We start from the raw sequence: 15,497 nt of genomic DNA on the forward strand, positions 1-15,497 counted from the left end.
AAATTGTTGGTTCCTCACAGACAATTATTATTATTATTATTCATCATCATTCTTTTTAAAATGCAGGACTAGCCCTTTGGAGAGAGAGGAAGGGTGGAAGGGCTCAGAGATGGGAATTACTGATATACTGGAAGACTTGGATAAACATTCACATATTTATTAGTGCCAGGCCACGTTGAGTAATAAAATATAGATGCAGTTGCTTACTAGATGCTTCACAGTGGATGACATAACATTCTATCATTTATTTTACACATTAGAAAAAGAGTCTCTGTTTTTTTTCTTAATCTTTGGTTGAATGTGGGTCAAAAATTTAAAAAAAAAATCATTCCCAAACCCCTTTGTACAACTTCTTAAAGATAACAAAAAATCATAAAATTATAAGGAAAAAAATCATTCTTACAATTATGCTGATTTGCATTTTTTCCCTCTCCTTTCAATGTGATCTGAAATATAGGAGGAGGAGGGGGAGGGTTGCTTTGTGAGCTCTGATCAGGTGACCTACAGGGTGATTTGAACCATTGGTGTCAAGTGACATGTGACCTTTTCTTACCCCAAAAGGGTTAGCTAGTGGTGGAGAGCAACAAGGTGACACGTTTCTCTTCTTCTTGGCCATACGGGAAGCTCAAGGGATGCGATTCGTAATTAAAGAATCACGTTGAAGGACACCAGGGCTGAAGTAGTCAGGTTTATCAACATTAAATAAACACTTGGTGAAATATGCATAAATAGTCTTCATATAAACATGACACATTAAATAGTTCAGATACATACACACAGCACGGCGAAGACGTCCACGGCTGTATAAGTTGTCTGTAAACACCACCTCACACTGTGTACAAAAGCAGCTTCCGCCCCAGCTCTGGGTTCACAACACAGATGCCCCAGCACAAAAGGGACAAAGGGAAGAGTTCTCCCCAGCCCTCCCGCCCCCCACCCCGCCCCGCCCCCATCCCACACAGCCCCAGCAAAAGGAGAAGAGGGAATCCCAACAGTACAGCAGCAACAACCACAGCGAGAGAAGCAGCGCCCCCCGACCCCAGAGAAGACCTTTACCCCTTGGGTCAAGTCAAAGGACAATGCAAAAAAATCGGTTTGCGAAACAGAAGGAAATCAATCTATAGCCATACGTTTCCAAGTGCAAAAATGTTTCCGCCCCCCCCCCCAGAAGACACAAGCCTTCCTAAACCCCCCACCCACCCCATTTCGGGGTGAAGATTACACAGTGAAGGCCCCCTGCCCCTGGGGACAGGAGGAGGTAAGGCCTGCTTTCTTTCTAGAAGGTGCTAGGTAGCAAGAAATCAAATATAATACTCTCCTTCACTTCTCTCACAATTTTTTTTAAATAAGTGATCTTGCTTTACCCTATAGATTGCTGTATACCACATTCAGAGGTGATTATTAATTTCTAGCAGTTCAGATAGCAGAAATCGTGCTGGGTCGTTACCCAGGGCCGTTCTCACAGGAAGGACTGGATTGCAGCACATGGAATCGAACAGTTAATTCTGTGAGCTCAGGGGCCCTGGCTCAGCTCTTAGGAAGGAATGACCAACACAGGAGATTGCTTACACGGAGTCTGCGCTAGCCCAGGAGGTGCCCATCCATTCTGCACAGACCTGTGGAGGACCTGTGGTGGCCTCCCACTGTACGGTCCTTGGGGTGCTTGGTGTCAAGGAGCCACAGTAACGAACATCATTCAACTGGGTTGATTTCACTTTTATATGGTATTAGGATCCTCGAGAATTTCAGTTACCAGAGTACTGAAAACAGATATTGCAGGAATGATCAGCCCGTCGAATTATTTCCCGTTACATTATATATACATCGTGTGTGCACGTGCAGTACTCACACACAGATATGTATACATAGGCAATTTTATTGGTACAAAACTTGAACTGCACAAAACAAAACAAAACAAAAGAACAACAGTACTCTGCAAGAACCAAGTCCACAAATAAAGAGTTTTAACAACACGCACGGCCAGAGGGAGGACAGAAGCTCTGTTGGGACAAGAAGGTTCGGCTGTGCCGTGGAGGAGATCATTTTAGGACCACAGAGCCACCAGCTGGCTCTGCCGGACGCAGGGTCAGGATCAACACTCGAGCCCCTCGGAATGCCTGCGGCGGCTGGCAGAGCGAGACTCCTCTGTGACGTCAGAGCTCACGGGACCGAGAGGACCCAGTGGAATCGACCCGAGTGGAAAATCAGGGGTGGGAGAGCGGTATTGCTTTTCCCTTCAAGAAAGAAACAAAGTCCATTTCAGAACAAATTCCTTTATATTCAGTAGTATGCTCACTCTCTCTCTCTCTCTGAATTGATATTTGACTTTTTTCTTTTAAATATGAAAACTGACTTATTCAATGCATCAGTAAACAGGCAACTTCTTTTTCTATCTTGGTGATAAAAAGAACAACAACAAATAAACAAAATGCCACCACCACATTCTGAGGATCACCAAAGTCGCTCTCTCCCCCACCCCGAGCCTCATTCCTCGCTCAGGATTGTGGGTCGACCCCGTGAGGTTTCTTTTGATTTTGTTTTGTCACTTGGCATGGACGTGTTGTGTCTCTACAAGGCCTGCTCGGGCCCTCGCTTGTGGAAGAGGACGGACTGTCTCTGCTGATACTGCTGCTTGCGCCTTTTCCTTTTGTCGCATTGGCAGAGCAAGAGCATCTTGAAGGTGGTGCGGAATGTCTTGTTGCACAGGGCGTAGCACACGGGGTTCACTGTGCTGTTGATGTAGCATAGCCAGTAACCCAGATTCCAATAGGTTTTCGGAATGCAGCTGTCGCAGAAGGTGTTCACCAGGACCATGATGTTGTAGGGCGTCCAGGTGATGATGAAGGCCAGCAGGATGGCGCTCAGGGTCTGGGCTGCTTTCTTCTCCTTGATGAGCGACATCCTCTTTCTCTTGGTGATCTGACTTCGGGTCTTCAGAGCAAATCTCTTGGCCAGCGTGGCTTCCTTGAAGGACAGAGGTAGCGTGGCCGTGGTTTTGCCCACCGAGGGGTTGGGATTGGAAGTCTTGCCTGCGTCCACGGCCGACTCTAGATGGATGGGCAGCTTGGAGAAGCCTTTGGGAAAGCTGTCGCCATCATCCATGCTCTCCTGGGCCTGGAGCTTGGTCGCGTTCTTCTCCACGTCCGCGGGCCCCAGCTCCTGGTGGGGGCCCTGTAGGTTGTCGGAGGAGGGGAGCTTGGTGGAGTTGAGGATGGTGCTGTGGCCAGGTAGCTTGAGCACAATGGAGTAGATGGCCCTGGTCTCGGAGCCGGAGCCGATGTCCTCCTCGTCGGAGGAGGCCGAGTTCTCCAGCGAGCCGGCCGCGTCATTGTTGTTCCAGCTGTCGCTGCTGCTGTGGTCCTGCTCCATCTGCTCCGAGCTGGCCTTCCAGCTCTTGCTGGTGAACCAGAAGTGGCAGCGGCCATACTTGCTCCTGCCCGAGCACTTCAGGCTCTGCTGCTGGAGATCATAGCTGCTGCAGCTCCGAGAACTGCCCGTGGGGTGGACGAAGCTCTCGGCCTCGGCCTCGGTCCCCGTGGCCTGCAGCCCGGCCAGCTCTTTGGTGCGTTTCTCAGTCTCCTTATAGATCCTCCAGTATAAGATGGTCATGATGGTGACTGGCATGTAAAAGGCCGCAATGGCCGTCCCGAAGGTGATGGTGGGCTCGCTGAGGAACTGGATGAAGCACTCGCCCGGAGGCACTGTTCTCTTCCCCACAAAGTACTGCCAGAACAAAATGGCCGGAGCCCACAGCACAAAGGAGATGACCCAAGCCAGGCCAATCATCACGCCGGCGCGTTTGGTTGTTCGTTTGGCCCGGTAGGTGAGGGGTCTGGTGATGGAGAAGTACCTGTCGAAGCTGATGACCAGGAGATTCATGACAGAGGCATTGCTGGCCACGTAGTCAATGGACAGCCAGAGGTCACAGGCCAAGTTCCCCAGCGCCCAGCGGTTCATGATGATGTACGTGGTGAACAGGTTCATAGAAATGACCCCGATGATCAGGTCAGCGCAGGCCAGGCTGAGCAGGAAGTAGTTGTTGACCGTCTTCAGCTGCTTGTTGACCTTAAACGCCACGATGACCAGGATGTTGCCGATGATGGTCACCAGGGCCAGGAAACCAGTGAGTAACGCGATGAAGACCACCTGCCAGACGGTGTGGCCTCCCAGAGGGTCGGCCGCCGTACCGTTGGGAGAGGAGAGGTTCTCTGACGCTTGAGAGATGTTGTAGCTGCCGAGGTGAGGGACTGTCCCGGGGGACAGGCCTGCATCTGAGGGGCTGGGGATCCACGAAGAGTTGGGGAACAAAGGTGAGGCCGAACTGTTACTGTGCAAGGTCATTGTGACTCTGTGACATAGTCTGCAGAAACAAGAGAGAGACAGAGAGAGAGAGAGACAGAGAGAGAGAGAAAGAAAGAAGACGGAGTTAGGGAAATGGATGTCTTTTGTTGGATATTTTCTTTTCATCACAGACTTTGAAAGACACTGGGGAATTCCCCCTCTCCCCCCTACCGCTGATGGCTAGATCTCAGTCATCAAGATCATTTACTTCTTTGAAGGGCAAAGCATCTAGGCCAAGTAGAGATTAAGTTGTTCAAGACAGTAGTGCTAGCTGGTGCCCTGAAAAATGGTACCTTTCCCCACATTCCTAAACATGTTGCATGAAATGCTGATATTCACCAAGATAGAACCTTTAACGTGCTCTTATTTGCATGTTCAGACAACAGTTATTCAACATAGGGATACCCTCATGCTACTTGATAAGTGGACTTGATTTACATGTGTTTCAAGCACAGGGACATCTGCCTGTCTGAGGCCTCGGATGTAAGCAGTGCGGAGGCTCACGGGAACTAGCAAACATGGTGGAGGCCCGAGAGAAAGCGTGTGTCCGTCAGCTCGCACTGTCCCTACGTGGTTGGAAAACATCATGAGCTGGTTTCTCGTGATGTTCAGGAACATGCTAATTTTCTTCTAGACTCTCCGAAGACTTTTATTTTCCCAGTGTTTTGTTCACTGTAGCAACAAAAAAATTCCTGGGTGCTGTTTCCTTCTCCTTTGCTGGGCTGGCCTTGAGAGGGTGTTGGGTGAGTAGGAACGGAAGGACTGAGGGAATGACTCTTCTCTGTGGTCCAAAGCAAATTCCTTTCCCATCAGGTGGTGGATGGATGAGGCTCCAGAGCTCAGACAGGAAGGACAAAACCTGGCGTGGGTCTGCTACAGGCACGTGGGAATTAGGAAAACTTTTCTTTGTGTCAGTCCTGGGGTTTGAACTCAGGGCCTGGGTGCAGTCCCTGAGCTTTTTTGCTCAAGGCTAGTGCTCTGCCACTTGAACCACAGCTCCACTTCTGGCCTTTTTGTGGTTACTTGGAGATAAGAGTCTCATGGAGTTTCCTGCCTAGGCTGGCTTCAAACCATGATCCTCAGATCCCAGCCTCTTGAGTAGCTAGAATGACAAGTGTGAGTCATCAGCGTGTACACACACACACATACACACACACACAGGCCATAGCCCTCATCCACTGCAATGTCTACACAGACACTGCCACACATACACACATGTGCATACCATCACCCGCACGCATACACACATGCACACACATATCAGATCTGGTTTTCAACATCAAATGAGTGTATAGCTATTTTCCAAGCCACTTGATCATTTTTACTTCATCATAGTTTGGAATAGCTATACAATCCACCTATTAAGTTTAAAATGCAAACATCGATGTGTGAATTAAAGAGAAAAATCGATCAAGTTGTACCACTAATGGTGCTGCTCCACTCTGTCTAACTGCTCACCATTTTTTCCATAATGGTGTCCTAGGAAATCTTTGATTCTCAAATAAATAAATACTGAGTAAATACGTAAACAGGTTGTAATTAAGGGTGTGCTACATAGAATGACAGCATGGTTTTACTGACTGTCCGTATTTATGGACATAGTCACAGTTCTATACATATACATATATCATACCCAATGCATAGTCCATTGTTTGAACACCAGAGCAGCAGACATTTGAACATTCATATTAGGAGGATGGGGACAGGGAAGTTGCTCAGTAGTAGAATGCTTGCTTACCAAGTGTGAGGCCCTACCTTCTGTCCCCAGTACTGCAAAAATAAATAAAAAATAAAGGCAAGAGGCATGTATAAAATTAAAAAAAAAACCCTTGAGAATGCAAATAATTTGAACACACTGAAATTAAGAGAAATTGGAGGGTAGTTATGAGAAATTGGCCCTTGTTCTCCTAATTATGGAATAAAAAAATAATAAAAAATAAAAGTTTTATGTGATTATAAATCTGAAACATATGGAGGACTGCTTAAAAAAAATCACAAAATTATAAAAGCTCCATGGTAGAAATGAGAGGGAATGGATTTAGGTTGGCTTCGAAGACCAAAAGCAAGTGAAGCACTCTAGGGAGGAAGAATTCTGAGACAAAAAAATGTTTTATTTCTTTTAAGCCATCCTGGCAGAAACAATTCTGGGGAGGGACCCAAGGCACTCAATTAGTAACTTTTGACACAAAGCATAAATCACTTCACCCTGCTAGAAGTCTAAATTCATTCTACTTCTACTGATGTGTCTTTGACCGTGGGAATTCCCCCTCCCCCTCCTACTTCCCCCCTACCAAAAATAAAAAGTTTTTGTAGTTTGCAACCAGGATGTTTTAAGAGATCAGCAACCTAGAGCTTCTTCCTCATTTGGAATCCTGTATATGCCATTTACAGGATTTTTATTTTTGGGGGAGGTGGGATGGGATGGGAAAATCCGTCTTTGAAAAGGGTCTGTTTTGTGTCATAATTCCTGATGGAATACTACAGCTGAAATGTCCTTTTTCTAGGCCATCATGGTCCAGTGGGTGGAAATACTAGATCTGGCCACCAGGGGGTGAAGTAGACTCAAAGAAGGATCTGGACCAGATAGCCCGGGAGCAGCAGGCTAGACCCCAGGCCAGGGAGCTGGCTCAGCTCAGCTCAGCTCAGGCCAGTCATGCGGAGGGTAGAAGATATCAAAGCATCACCTTCAAACGTGTCTTTTGAGGGGATCAAACTTGTGAACTCAGTTCTTGCTCATTCCTCTCCAGCGGCAAGGATGGAAGACCTTACCTAATATGGTACAACTGCTTTAGTTGAGAACAAAACATTTCCCAACGCCAAAACTGGGGTAGGGTGGAGGATGGGGAGGGGAGAAAGGGAGGGAAGCCCATTCCATTTCAAAAGGAGAAAGCTTGTTTTTAAAGAAGTCAACGTTCTGCGCTGCCTGTCTGGCGCTGCCTTCCCTAAGCTCTTATTTGATCTGACAACAAAGACGTAGTTTTGGAAAGATTTCTCCTCTTCAGTCCTGCTTATGCTGGTAGCCTTGGATTTAAAAAAGGGTGTGCTATTTTCTTTAATTAAAAAATATCTTTAAGTCGTTGTACAAAGGAGTTGCTGGTTTTGCAAAGGAGTTCACCAAGACAGTGCATCTTGATCAGTCTCCCCTTTTCGCACCCTCCCTCCTCCACCCCTTGCATTGTTTTTCTTAATTTTGTAGTACAGACAATAAATTCTTGACTGCATTCCTCCCATCTTCTCTTCTTCATTTTTCTACCCCTCTCCCTTTAGCCCAGTCTCCTCCCTTGCAAGGACCGGTATTCTGGTGTTTACTTTGCTGGGCTTTGACTTAGTCTTTCTCAGAAATTATACTATGTATGCTCTCCCTAGAGTCTACCGTGTTTCAGTTAATACTTTTGTAACAACTTGCATCCCGCCCAATGTGTTTACTTCTAGACTTAGAGGCTAGTGCTAGCTACCACAAATCAGGAAAACCAATAGCGTTATGCTCTTTAAGTAGTTGTACAAATGGGAGTTGTAGTTTATAAATACAGTGCATCTTGATCCACATCCTCACCCGCCCCTCCCAACCCACCCCCCCTTCCCTCACTTTTCTTAAGTTTGTAGGATGTACATTGAATTTGATACTGTGCTTTTATTTTAAAAACAAAACAGACAAGTGACAATTTGCATTAACACTTTCCAAGTCTACAACCTACTAGCATTTCTAAAGATATGACATAAAGTGCCAACCAAACCTGAAACTTTTATTTATTTTTTTTTGCTGATCCTGGGGCTTGAGCTCAGAGCTGGGCGCTGTCCCTGAGCCTCTTTGTGCCCGAGACTCTGCCACTGGCTTTTTCTGAGTGGTTTATTGAAGAGTCACATGGACTTTGCTGCCTGGGCTGGGCTTTGAACCGTGATCCTCAGATCTCAGCCTGCTGAGTAGCTAGGATGACAGGCGAGAGCCACGGGTGCCTGGCTGAACGGCTCTTTTTCAACATCAGAAGGACCCCTTCACTCACAGTCAACTTAGGTTCCCAGCAGCTGTTCTTTCCTAACAAAGAGGGAAAATGTGCACCTGGATTTTCTTTTCCTGAACCTTCTAAATGTATTGATTACTCTTGGATATTCTGAAGATGTATTTATTGTTACTTAAAGTTCGGGTGGTACAGGGGTTTGAACTCAGCCTCACATGTGCTAGGCAGACACTGTCCCACCCCTGCTATACTTCCTGAGGAGGCACAGGGACTGGGAATGAAGGCCACAACTGGAACTTGAAGGGACTGGGGCCCAGGGCTGGGGCTCCTAACGCAGCTATAGGAGTGCTGAAAAACCCATGGGGACATTGTCAGAACTACCCCGGTTGTGGGGGATGTGAAAAGAAAGCGAGCCCAAAGAAGAAAGCATGCCATGGAGTCTGTGGAGTCAGTAGGGTGTCTGGCTCAGGGCGGGAGGAGGGAACTGGGGGGCACAGCATCCCCACCTCACAAGACGGGGCTGGGCTGCTACAGAGACAATGAGCTCTTGGACCAACCTGGGCTTTTCCCCATGTCTGTCTGGTGAGAGGTCCCCCGGGAAAGCAGGCATCGCTTACAACCGGCCGGCTCTGTAATTGCTCTTTGCTTCCACTCAGTTTTATCCTCCATCATACACAGGTGACATTTACACACCTGCAGCCCTAGGGCCTCAGGGGAGATGCCAGTCAGCCAAGGAAGGAGTCTTACCTCAGTTTTTTTTTGCGGGGGGGGGGGGGGTGTCAGTCATGGGACTTGAACTCTGGGCCTGGGCGCTGTCCCTCTGCTCTTCATCTCAAGGCTAGTGCTCTACCACTTGAGCCACAGCAGCACTTCTGGTTTTCTGGTGGTTCATTGGAGATAAAAGAGTCTCACGGACTTCTCCGCTCGGGTTGGCTTTGAACTGTGAACCTTAGATCTCAGCCTCCTGAATAGCTAGGATTACAGGGGTGAGCCACCAGTGCCTGGTAAGTCCCTACTTCCAGAGACTTGAGGTGAGTTGGGAAAGCTGCAGGATGCTCAATTTCCATGTCAGAAAATTCAGGACAAAAATACCGTTCCCTTCTCACGTGGACTCGGTGAGATCTTAGCAAGGCTTTTGAGATGATCGCCAAGAAGGTGCTTTCCAAGTGGTTTCCTCCTCTCTGCCCACGGCCCATCATCACAGCCCAGGTCCCTAGGATGCCAGCAAGGAGGCGGTGACCATGGCAGCGGCCTGCCCCAGTCCCTGCCTCATCTCCCAAGCATATGCATGGTGTTTTCCTTTTACTATGAAGTTGCAAATCTCTTAAGGATAGTGATAAAGGTGTCTTTCTTTCTTTTTGAGACTTTAGTTTCCAAATCTGTTTTAGAATCCTTGTGATTAAAATACAGGAGATCGGCCTGGCACTGGTGGCTCACGCCTGTAATCCTAGCTACTCAGGAGGCTGAGATCTGAGGATTACAGTTCAAAACCAGCCCAGGCAGGAAAGTCCATGAGACTCTTACCTCCAATTAACCACTCAAAATAGCCAGAAGTGGAGCTGTAGTTCAAGTGGTAGAGTTAGCCTTGAGCAAAACTGCTCAGAGACATTGCCCAGGCCCTGAGTTCAAGCCTGTGAGTTCAAGCCTAGCAATAAACAAACAAACAAACAAACAAATAAATATGCTGGACATTGGTGGCTCATGCCTGCCTGTAATCCTAGCTACTCAGGAGACTGAGATCTGTGGATTGCTGTTTAGAGCCAGCCTGGGAAGAGACGCCCATGAGACTCTTATCTCAAATTAATCACAGAAAAAGCTGGAAGTGGAGCTATGGCTCAAATGGTAAAATGCTAGTCTTGAGCAAAAGAAGCCCAGGGACAATGCACAGGCCCTGAGTCCAAGCCCCAGGACTGGCAATAAATAAATAAATAAAAATATCTTGGGCACTGGTTGCTTACACCTGTAATCCTAACTACTCAGGAGGCTCAGATCTGTGGATTGCGGTTTGGAGTCAGCCTGGGCAGAAAAGCCTGTGAGACTCTTACATCAAATTAATCACAGAAAAAGCTGGAAGTGGAGCTATGGCTCAAATGGTAAAATGCTAGCCTTGAGCAAAAGAAGTCCAGGGACAGTGCCCAAGCCCTGAATTCAAGCCCCAGAACCAGTACATGCATGCACATGCATGCACACATATGCACGTGTGTGCGCGCACACATACGCAGAGCAGATCTTAGTAGACAAAATGCTTACAGGATGGGTACTTGGCTTTGTTAATGATTTCCACTTGTTTTTGTTCTTGGAGAAGCAAATAAGCCAAGGAAAACTGTGGTTTCCCTCAACAATATGAAGACAAAACCCTTTATGACCAAGATGAATTCTAGTGCAGAAGAGAGATCCTCCTGCAGGCTAGCTGGAGATTACAGGCACACAACACCACACTCGCATTACAAGTCCTGGAGGGATCCAAACCCTTCTCTGGATATCTACTCATTTAATCCTTATAAACTGCATGAGGTAGGGACTATTATGATTTCTGCTTGGAGTGGGAAGGAATCAAAGCACCCGGTAGCTATCAGACTTATCCCAGGTGGGCGCTCACCCTAAATGCAGACTCAGTGGGCTGGCTCCTCCTCACTCCCAGCCCTAGCAAGCAGATATGCTACAAGCAAGCAGACAGTTCCCACAACACCTCATTTATAAACTTGCCGCCTGTTCCCTCGCCCAGAGGTAACCACTGGGAACAGTTTACTTAGCAAGTAAATATTTGTTAGGCCAATGGATATGTTCTCCCAAAGTCTGTTCTGAAAAAAAAAAACCCAAACCAATAGTGTATTTTAAGCATGTATGCACTGTTCCTCATGTGTACATGTATGAAATTGGTACAAAACTGTGAGTTCAGTCAGTCATTTAATTGTCAAATGAGAAAATAAGAGGTGCAGAGGGGTTCAGAGCTTGGGCCACGACCACATAGCTCACAAAGGACAGAGTTTAGGGGTGAACCAAGCCAGAGGGCTCCTAAATGATCCCCACATTCTCTGTCCTCTTCCTCCTCTCTCCTAACAATATGTGATGGATGCTGATTCCATAGGGTGCAAGTACATCTTTATGTCTCACTCATGTTCAGAGGAGCCAAAACCATCAAGAGGGATTGGCCAAAATTCAACAGCTGGCACATTATGTCCTTGGCAAAAGCAGAATTTCCAGGGTAGCGGCACACAGGAGACGTTGCGTGTAGTGGCGTCTCCTTTAAATAAGATATGGCAGAACTTGGCACCCTTGAGTCCAATACAAATCTCTAAGATCCTTCCAGAAACAAAATGGCTGCTTTTGGGGCCAGTCCTTGCTCTAGCTGGCTGAGCGCATTTGCAGGGAGTGAAGGTCCGGAGCTCAGTTAGGTCCTGGTTCCCACACCTCACTGCTGGGTAGAAATCCAACCTCCTGGGCACCGCCTACAGATTCTGACGCAGCACAGGAAGGATAAGGAGCTTACGTGGACCATTTTGACTTTGAAACCCCCAACGTGGAGGGAAGCTGCAGGTTTTGATGAAATCAGAAAGCATTGATGAAATTCGTGAGGTCTGATACACAAGAGAAGTTGTTATTTGTTGAAAGAGGAGTACAGAAAGTTGTGAGAATCAGGCGCAAACTAATAATAACATATATATTCTGGCACTGTCTGTGCTACTAAATACTGGGAAACAAGGATTTCTGGAAACGGAGTAGAAACTGGAGCCCCTGTCGCCTTGAGCTGGCTCTATGGGATTAAAAACAAGGAGACAAAGGAACCACACAAAACAAACAGTGTGGATCTGTATTCTGGAACATGAGATAAATATGATTGAAAAAATTAAATATGTAAAGTATGAAATCAATACAAGTGGATTTATTCAGATAGAAAAAGAAATCATCTGGGGGTTTATAAACCAAAAAGGGGAAAGAGAAGGAGGAGAAGAAGGAAGAAGAAGAAGAGGAAAGACAGGGAGGAAAAGAAGAAGAAGGAGAAGAAAGAGAAGGAGGAGAAGAAGGAGGAGGAGGATGAGGAGGCGGAAGAGGAAGAAGAGGAGGAGGAAGAGGAGGAAAAGAATAAAGAGGAAGAAAGAGAAAAATAATTACAGGCTGAGTGTTGAAATTTGGTGCCTAGATTTATTTTGAGTGTCTCCATCAAACTGCAAATCATGTGACACAGATTCACTTCTTGGCTGGCACAAGAGGGCCCCTGCTCTGGTAACAAGTAGGTATGATGTCTCGCCACAGCCCTAGGGGCCACGAGGGCAGGGCAAGAGGAGAAACAGAGGACCGGCAGGTAGCAAGGAGGTGCAAATTGACAGCCGTGTATCCCAGTTACCTGGGCTGGTGACCTCCCCTTCTAATTCTCATCTTTCTCTTTCCCTGGATACCACATATTAAGTCTATCACTCAGTGGCTGGGATATGTGCAAATATTACGAACTGTTGTATCTTACTAAAGGTGACGTGCCCCAAACACAGCCCAGAGGGACTATCTACAGTGGAAGGCAGTCTTCTATGAGGGAATTCTCTTTGCAAGTGCCAACTCCTGGATTCAAAAGATTTTAAAGTCTTTATGATGCCATGTCCCATCTATCATGTAGTAGCTGAGATTGCACCACTGCATGGTGCATACTGTTAAATTGTTTTATGTGAGGGTGGGCACCAACTCTGCCTGTAATTGGCAATGCCCACCACACACAGATTACCTACAATGTGCCGTTGCATAGGTGGCTTCTCTATATGAACCTTTCATTATAATCCTGTCAAGCCGAGAGGGTTCTCAGTGTCTTATGTCTGAGGACACCGGCTTGTGGGGCTGAGAGCAAAGGTGCCCAAGGCACAACCAGAGAAGTAGCAGCATTGGGATAGAGACAGTGAATGTCTGAATTCTTCATTACAGGCCTCTCTGTGTCTTCTTCCTACACTCCAGCTGGCATGGTGGCCCATGATCCCTACCTTCATACATCGTCAGTTCTACATTCAGTCCAGCTTTGATTCCTTTTTGCTATGGGAAGTCTCAACTTCATGGATCCTAACAGGATCAAAGGCCCTGCTTGAGTTTCTTCCATTTTGTATCTTGGCAAGTATAAACACACATCCATGGTGCCAATGAATGGTGGTGGTGGTGGGGGGGTGGGGGGTGGGAACCATTGTGATGTTTCTACAGGTGCATATTCCGTGCATTGGTGAAGTTCACCTTTCCTCCTTATACCCATATTTACGCTTATGCTACGGGAGATGCTGCTTTTCTCAGTCCTTCTGCCTCCACCATGCTCAGTGCTCTCTGGCAAGTCCCCTGTTTGAGGCTGGATACATTCCTGCTTGGGGCATGATCTCAGGCTAACCCATTCCAGCTCAGGTGTAAGGAGTAGCACAGGGCCGGCTGTCTGAGCCACTGGAAAATGGAGTGGACCAGCTTAGACGCCTCCCCATCCCAGCTGACTGTGGAATAAGAAACTGGTTCTTTTCCATGCTAGCTTAGCCTGGGCAAACCAGGGTACACAAGTCATGGATAGAGCTAAGAGCAGGATGGAGTCAGGCTCTACCTGCTACAGGAAGTAATAGTCCTTCCTTTGACCTTCGCAAAGGGATTGGGAGAGACTGGTGCAACTTTATTGTTCAAGGAGCTAATCTCTATGTATCCTGGCTTCTTGGCAAAGGTATCAACAATTGTCACAGAACGGAAGGAAGAAGATGCATCTCTGAATTATCCAGCCTATCTTCTTTTTTGTGTCTTTGACATGGTGTTAGGCTGTCTTTGTCTCCAGTGAGCATCCATTTACCCCCACTCACCTCCCCCTTCCCCCATCACTTTCAACTATAAAAACAGGGTCTGAAAGAAAAGCCCTTTAATAAAATTTATGAACCTTATATTTTAAAATAGTCCTACCAGGAGCAGATACAGACTTTGTAGAAGCTTATATACTTTTGCTGTCTGCCCTTTAAGAAAATGAATGCAAAAATTATGACTATAAATGTCATCTTTGCCTTTCCCTCAGGAGCCCCTATAAGAGGACTTGAAGTTTGAGTTTTATTAGCTTCATGGCGACTTCTCTCCTGATCATAATAAAAATCGAGATGATCTAGTTATGGTTGAGAGACTCGAGGTTTAAAAAATCTTTTTTTTCCAAAAACATCAACCTCTCAACAAGCGGATACAAGCAGGAGGCTGTTTGTGTTGAGTCTCTGTAATGTGTCCCGAAGAATTAGGTTTCTTTAAAAGGGTTTGAGAACTCACAAGTTCCCACTGTACCTCATCAGTGCATTTATTTAAAAAAAAAGCGGAGAGAAGAAGAGTGGATTCTTTTGCAGGTGGGCTGGTGTCATTGCTCACCTGTTGGTTCAGGCGGCATTAATGACTTGTGACACCCAGGCCCTTGCTGGATGAGAACAAAGAGTCAATGAAGACAAACAACCCACCGGGGAGGGGTGGCAGGCTTCCTGAGAATGATAAAGAATAACAAAGAAGAGGTCACTTGGATAAAATCCTATGTCAAAGGAATGGTCCTAAGTGGTTGTTCTCTAGGTATTAGGCACACAAAGTAGCTCACACAAAGCCCCTCGGATCCTGGCTGGAACCCAATTAGTGACAGGTAATGAATAGCATGCGACCCAGCTGCAGGCAGGTGTCTCCTAGAAGAATTTGAGGTTCAGCCAACTTAAAATTCTTAGCCAGAGCTTGGGAAGTGCATGCTAATGAAATTTTCACATGATACGAGACTTGCAGTCATGAGCAGATGTGTGGATGTCGGTGGATCTACCTGCCCATGATGCTACTATTTACTTAAAGCAAACCCTCTGCTCAGACATTAAATATCCAGCACCACTGAAGACAGAAGAGGCATGGAAAGATGAAGTTCACATGGGTGCTGGGAAATATTTAAATAAGATATGGTAATAAGACAGAAGAGCTGGCCCCGGGAAAGACGTCTCCATGGAAACATCTATTTTTTTCTTCCCTGTGATATTTTAAATTAGAATACATATCCATCAGGATTGGAAAACCCTCAGTGCACATACTCAAGAGGAATATCACTTCTGTTTTTCCCTTGGGGACTGTTTCCCAGCTGGCCTACCATGGTTCTGACCCCGCCCCCCCCCCCCCTACCCTGCCCGCCTTACACTTTAGCTCATTGCTGATCTTTTCATCGCACCAGGGTTGGGTATGAGACAGGAAATTATTCAAGGCTCA

General features: G+C 46.7%; 1 protein-coding gene across 2 annotated transcripts in view; it reads right to left on the bottom strand.

Annotated features, from left to right (window-relative positions):
- Positions 1-1,805: 1,805 nt before the first annotated feature.
- Chrm3 (cholinergic receptor muscarinic 3) overlaps positions 1,806-15,497 on the bottom strand; it is a 198,807-nt gene continuing 185,115 nt past the window's right edge. For both annotated transcript variants that reach the window (XM_042685869.1, XM_042685868.1), the window contains one exon: positions 1,806-4,360. In XM_042685869.1, coding sequence (XP_042541803.1) covers positions 2,569-4,341 — 1,773 coding nt within the window. In that variant the 5' untranslated portion in view covers positions 4,342-4,360 and the 3' untranslated portion in view covers positions 1,806-2,568. The remainder of the gene's footprint in view (positions 4,361-15,497) is intronic.

Source organism: Dipodomys spectabilis, unplaced genomic scaffold, assembly GCF_019054845.1.
Source record: "Dipodomys spectabilis isolate Male_0828 unplaced genomic scaffold, ASM1905484v1 ptg000096l, whole genome shotgun sequence".
Lineage (NCBI taxonomy): Eukaryota > Metazoa > Chordata > Mammalia > Rodentia > Heteromyidae > Dipodomys > Dipodomys spectabilis.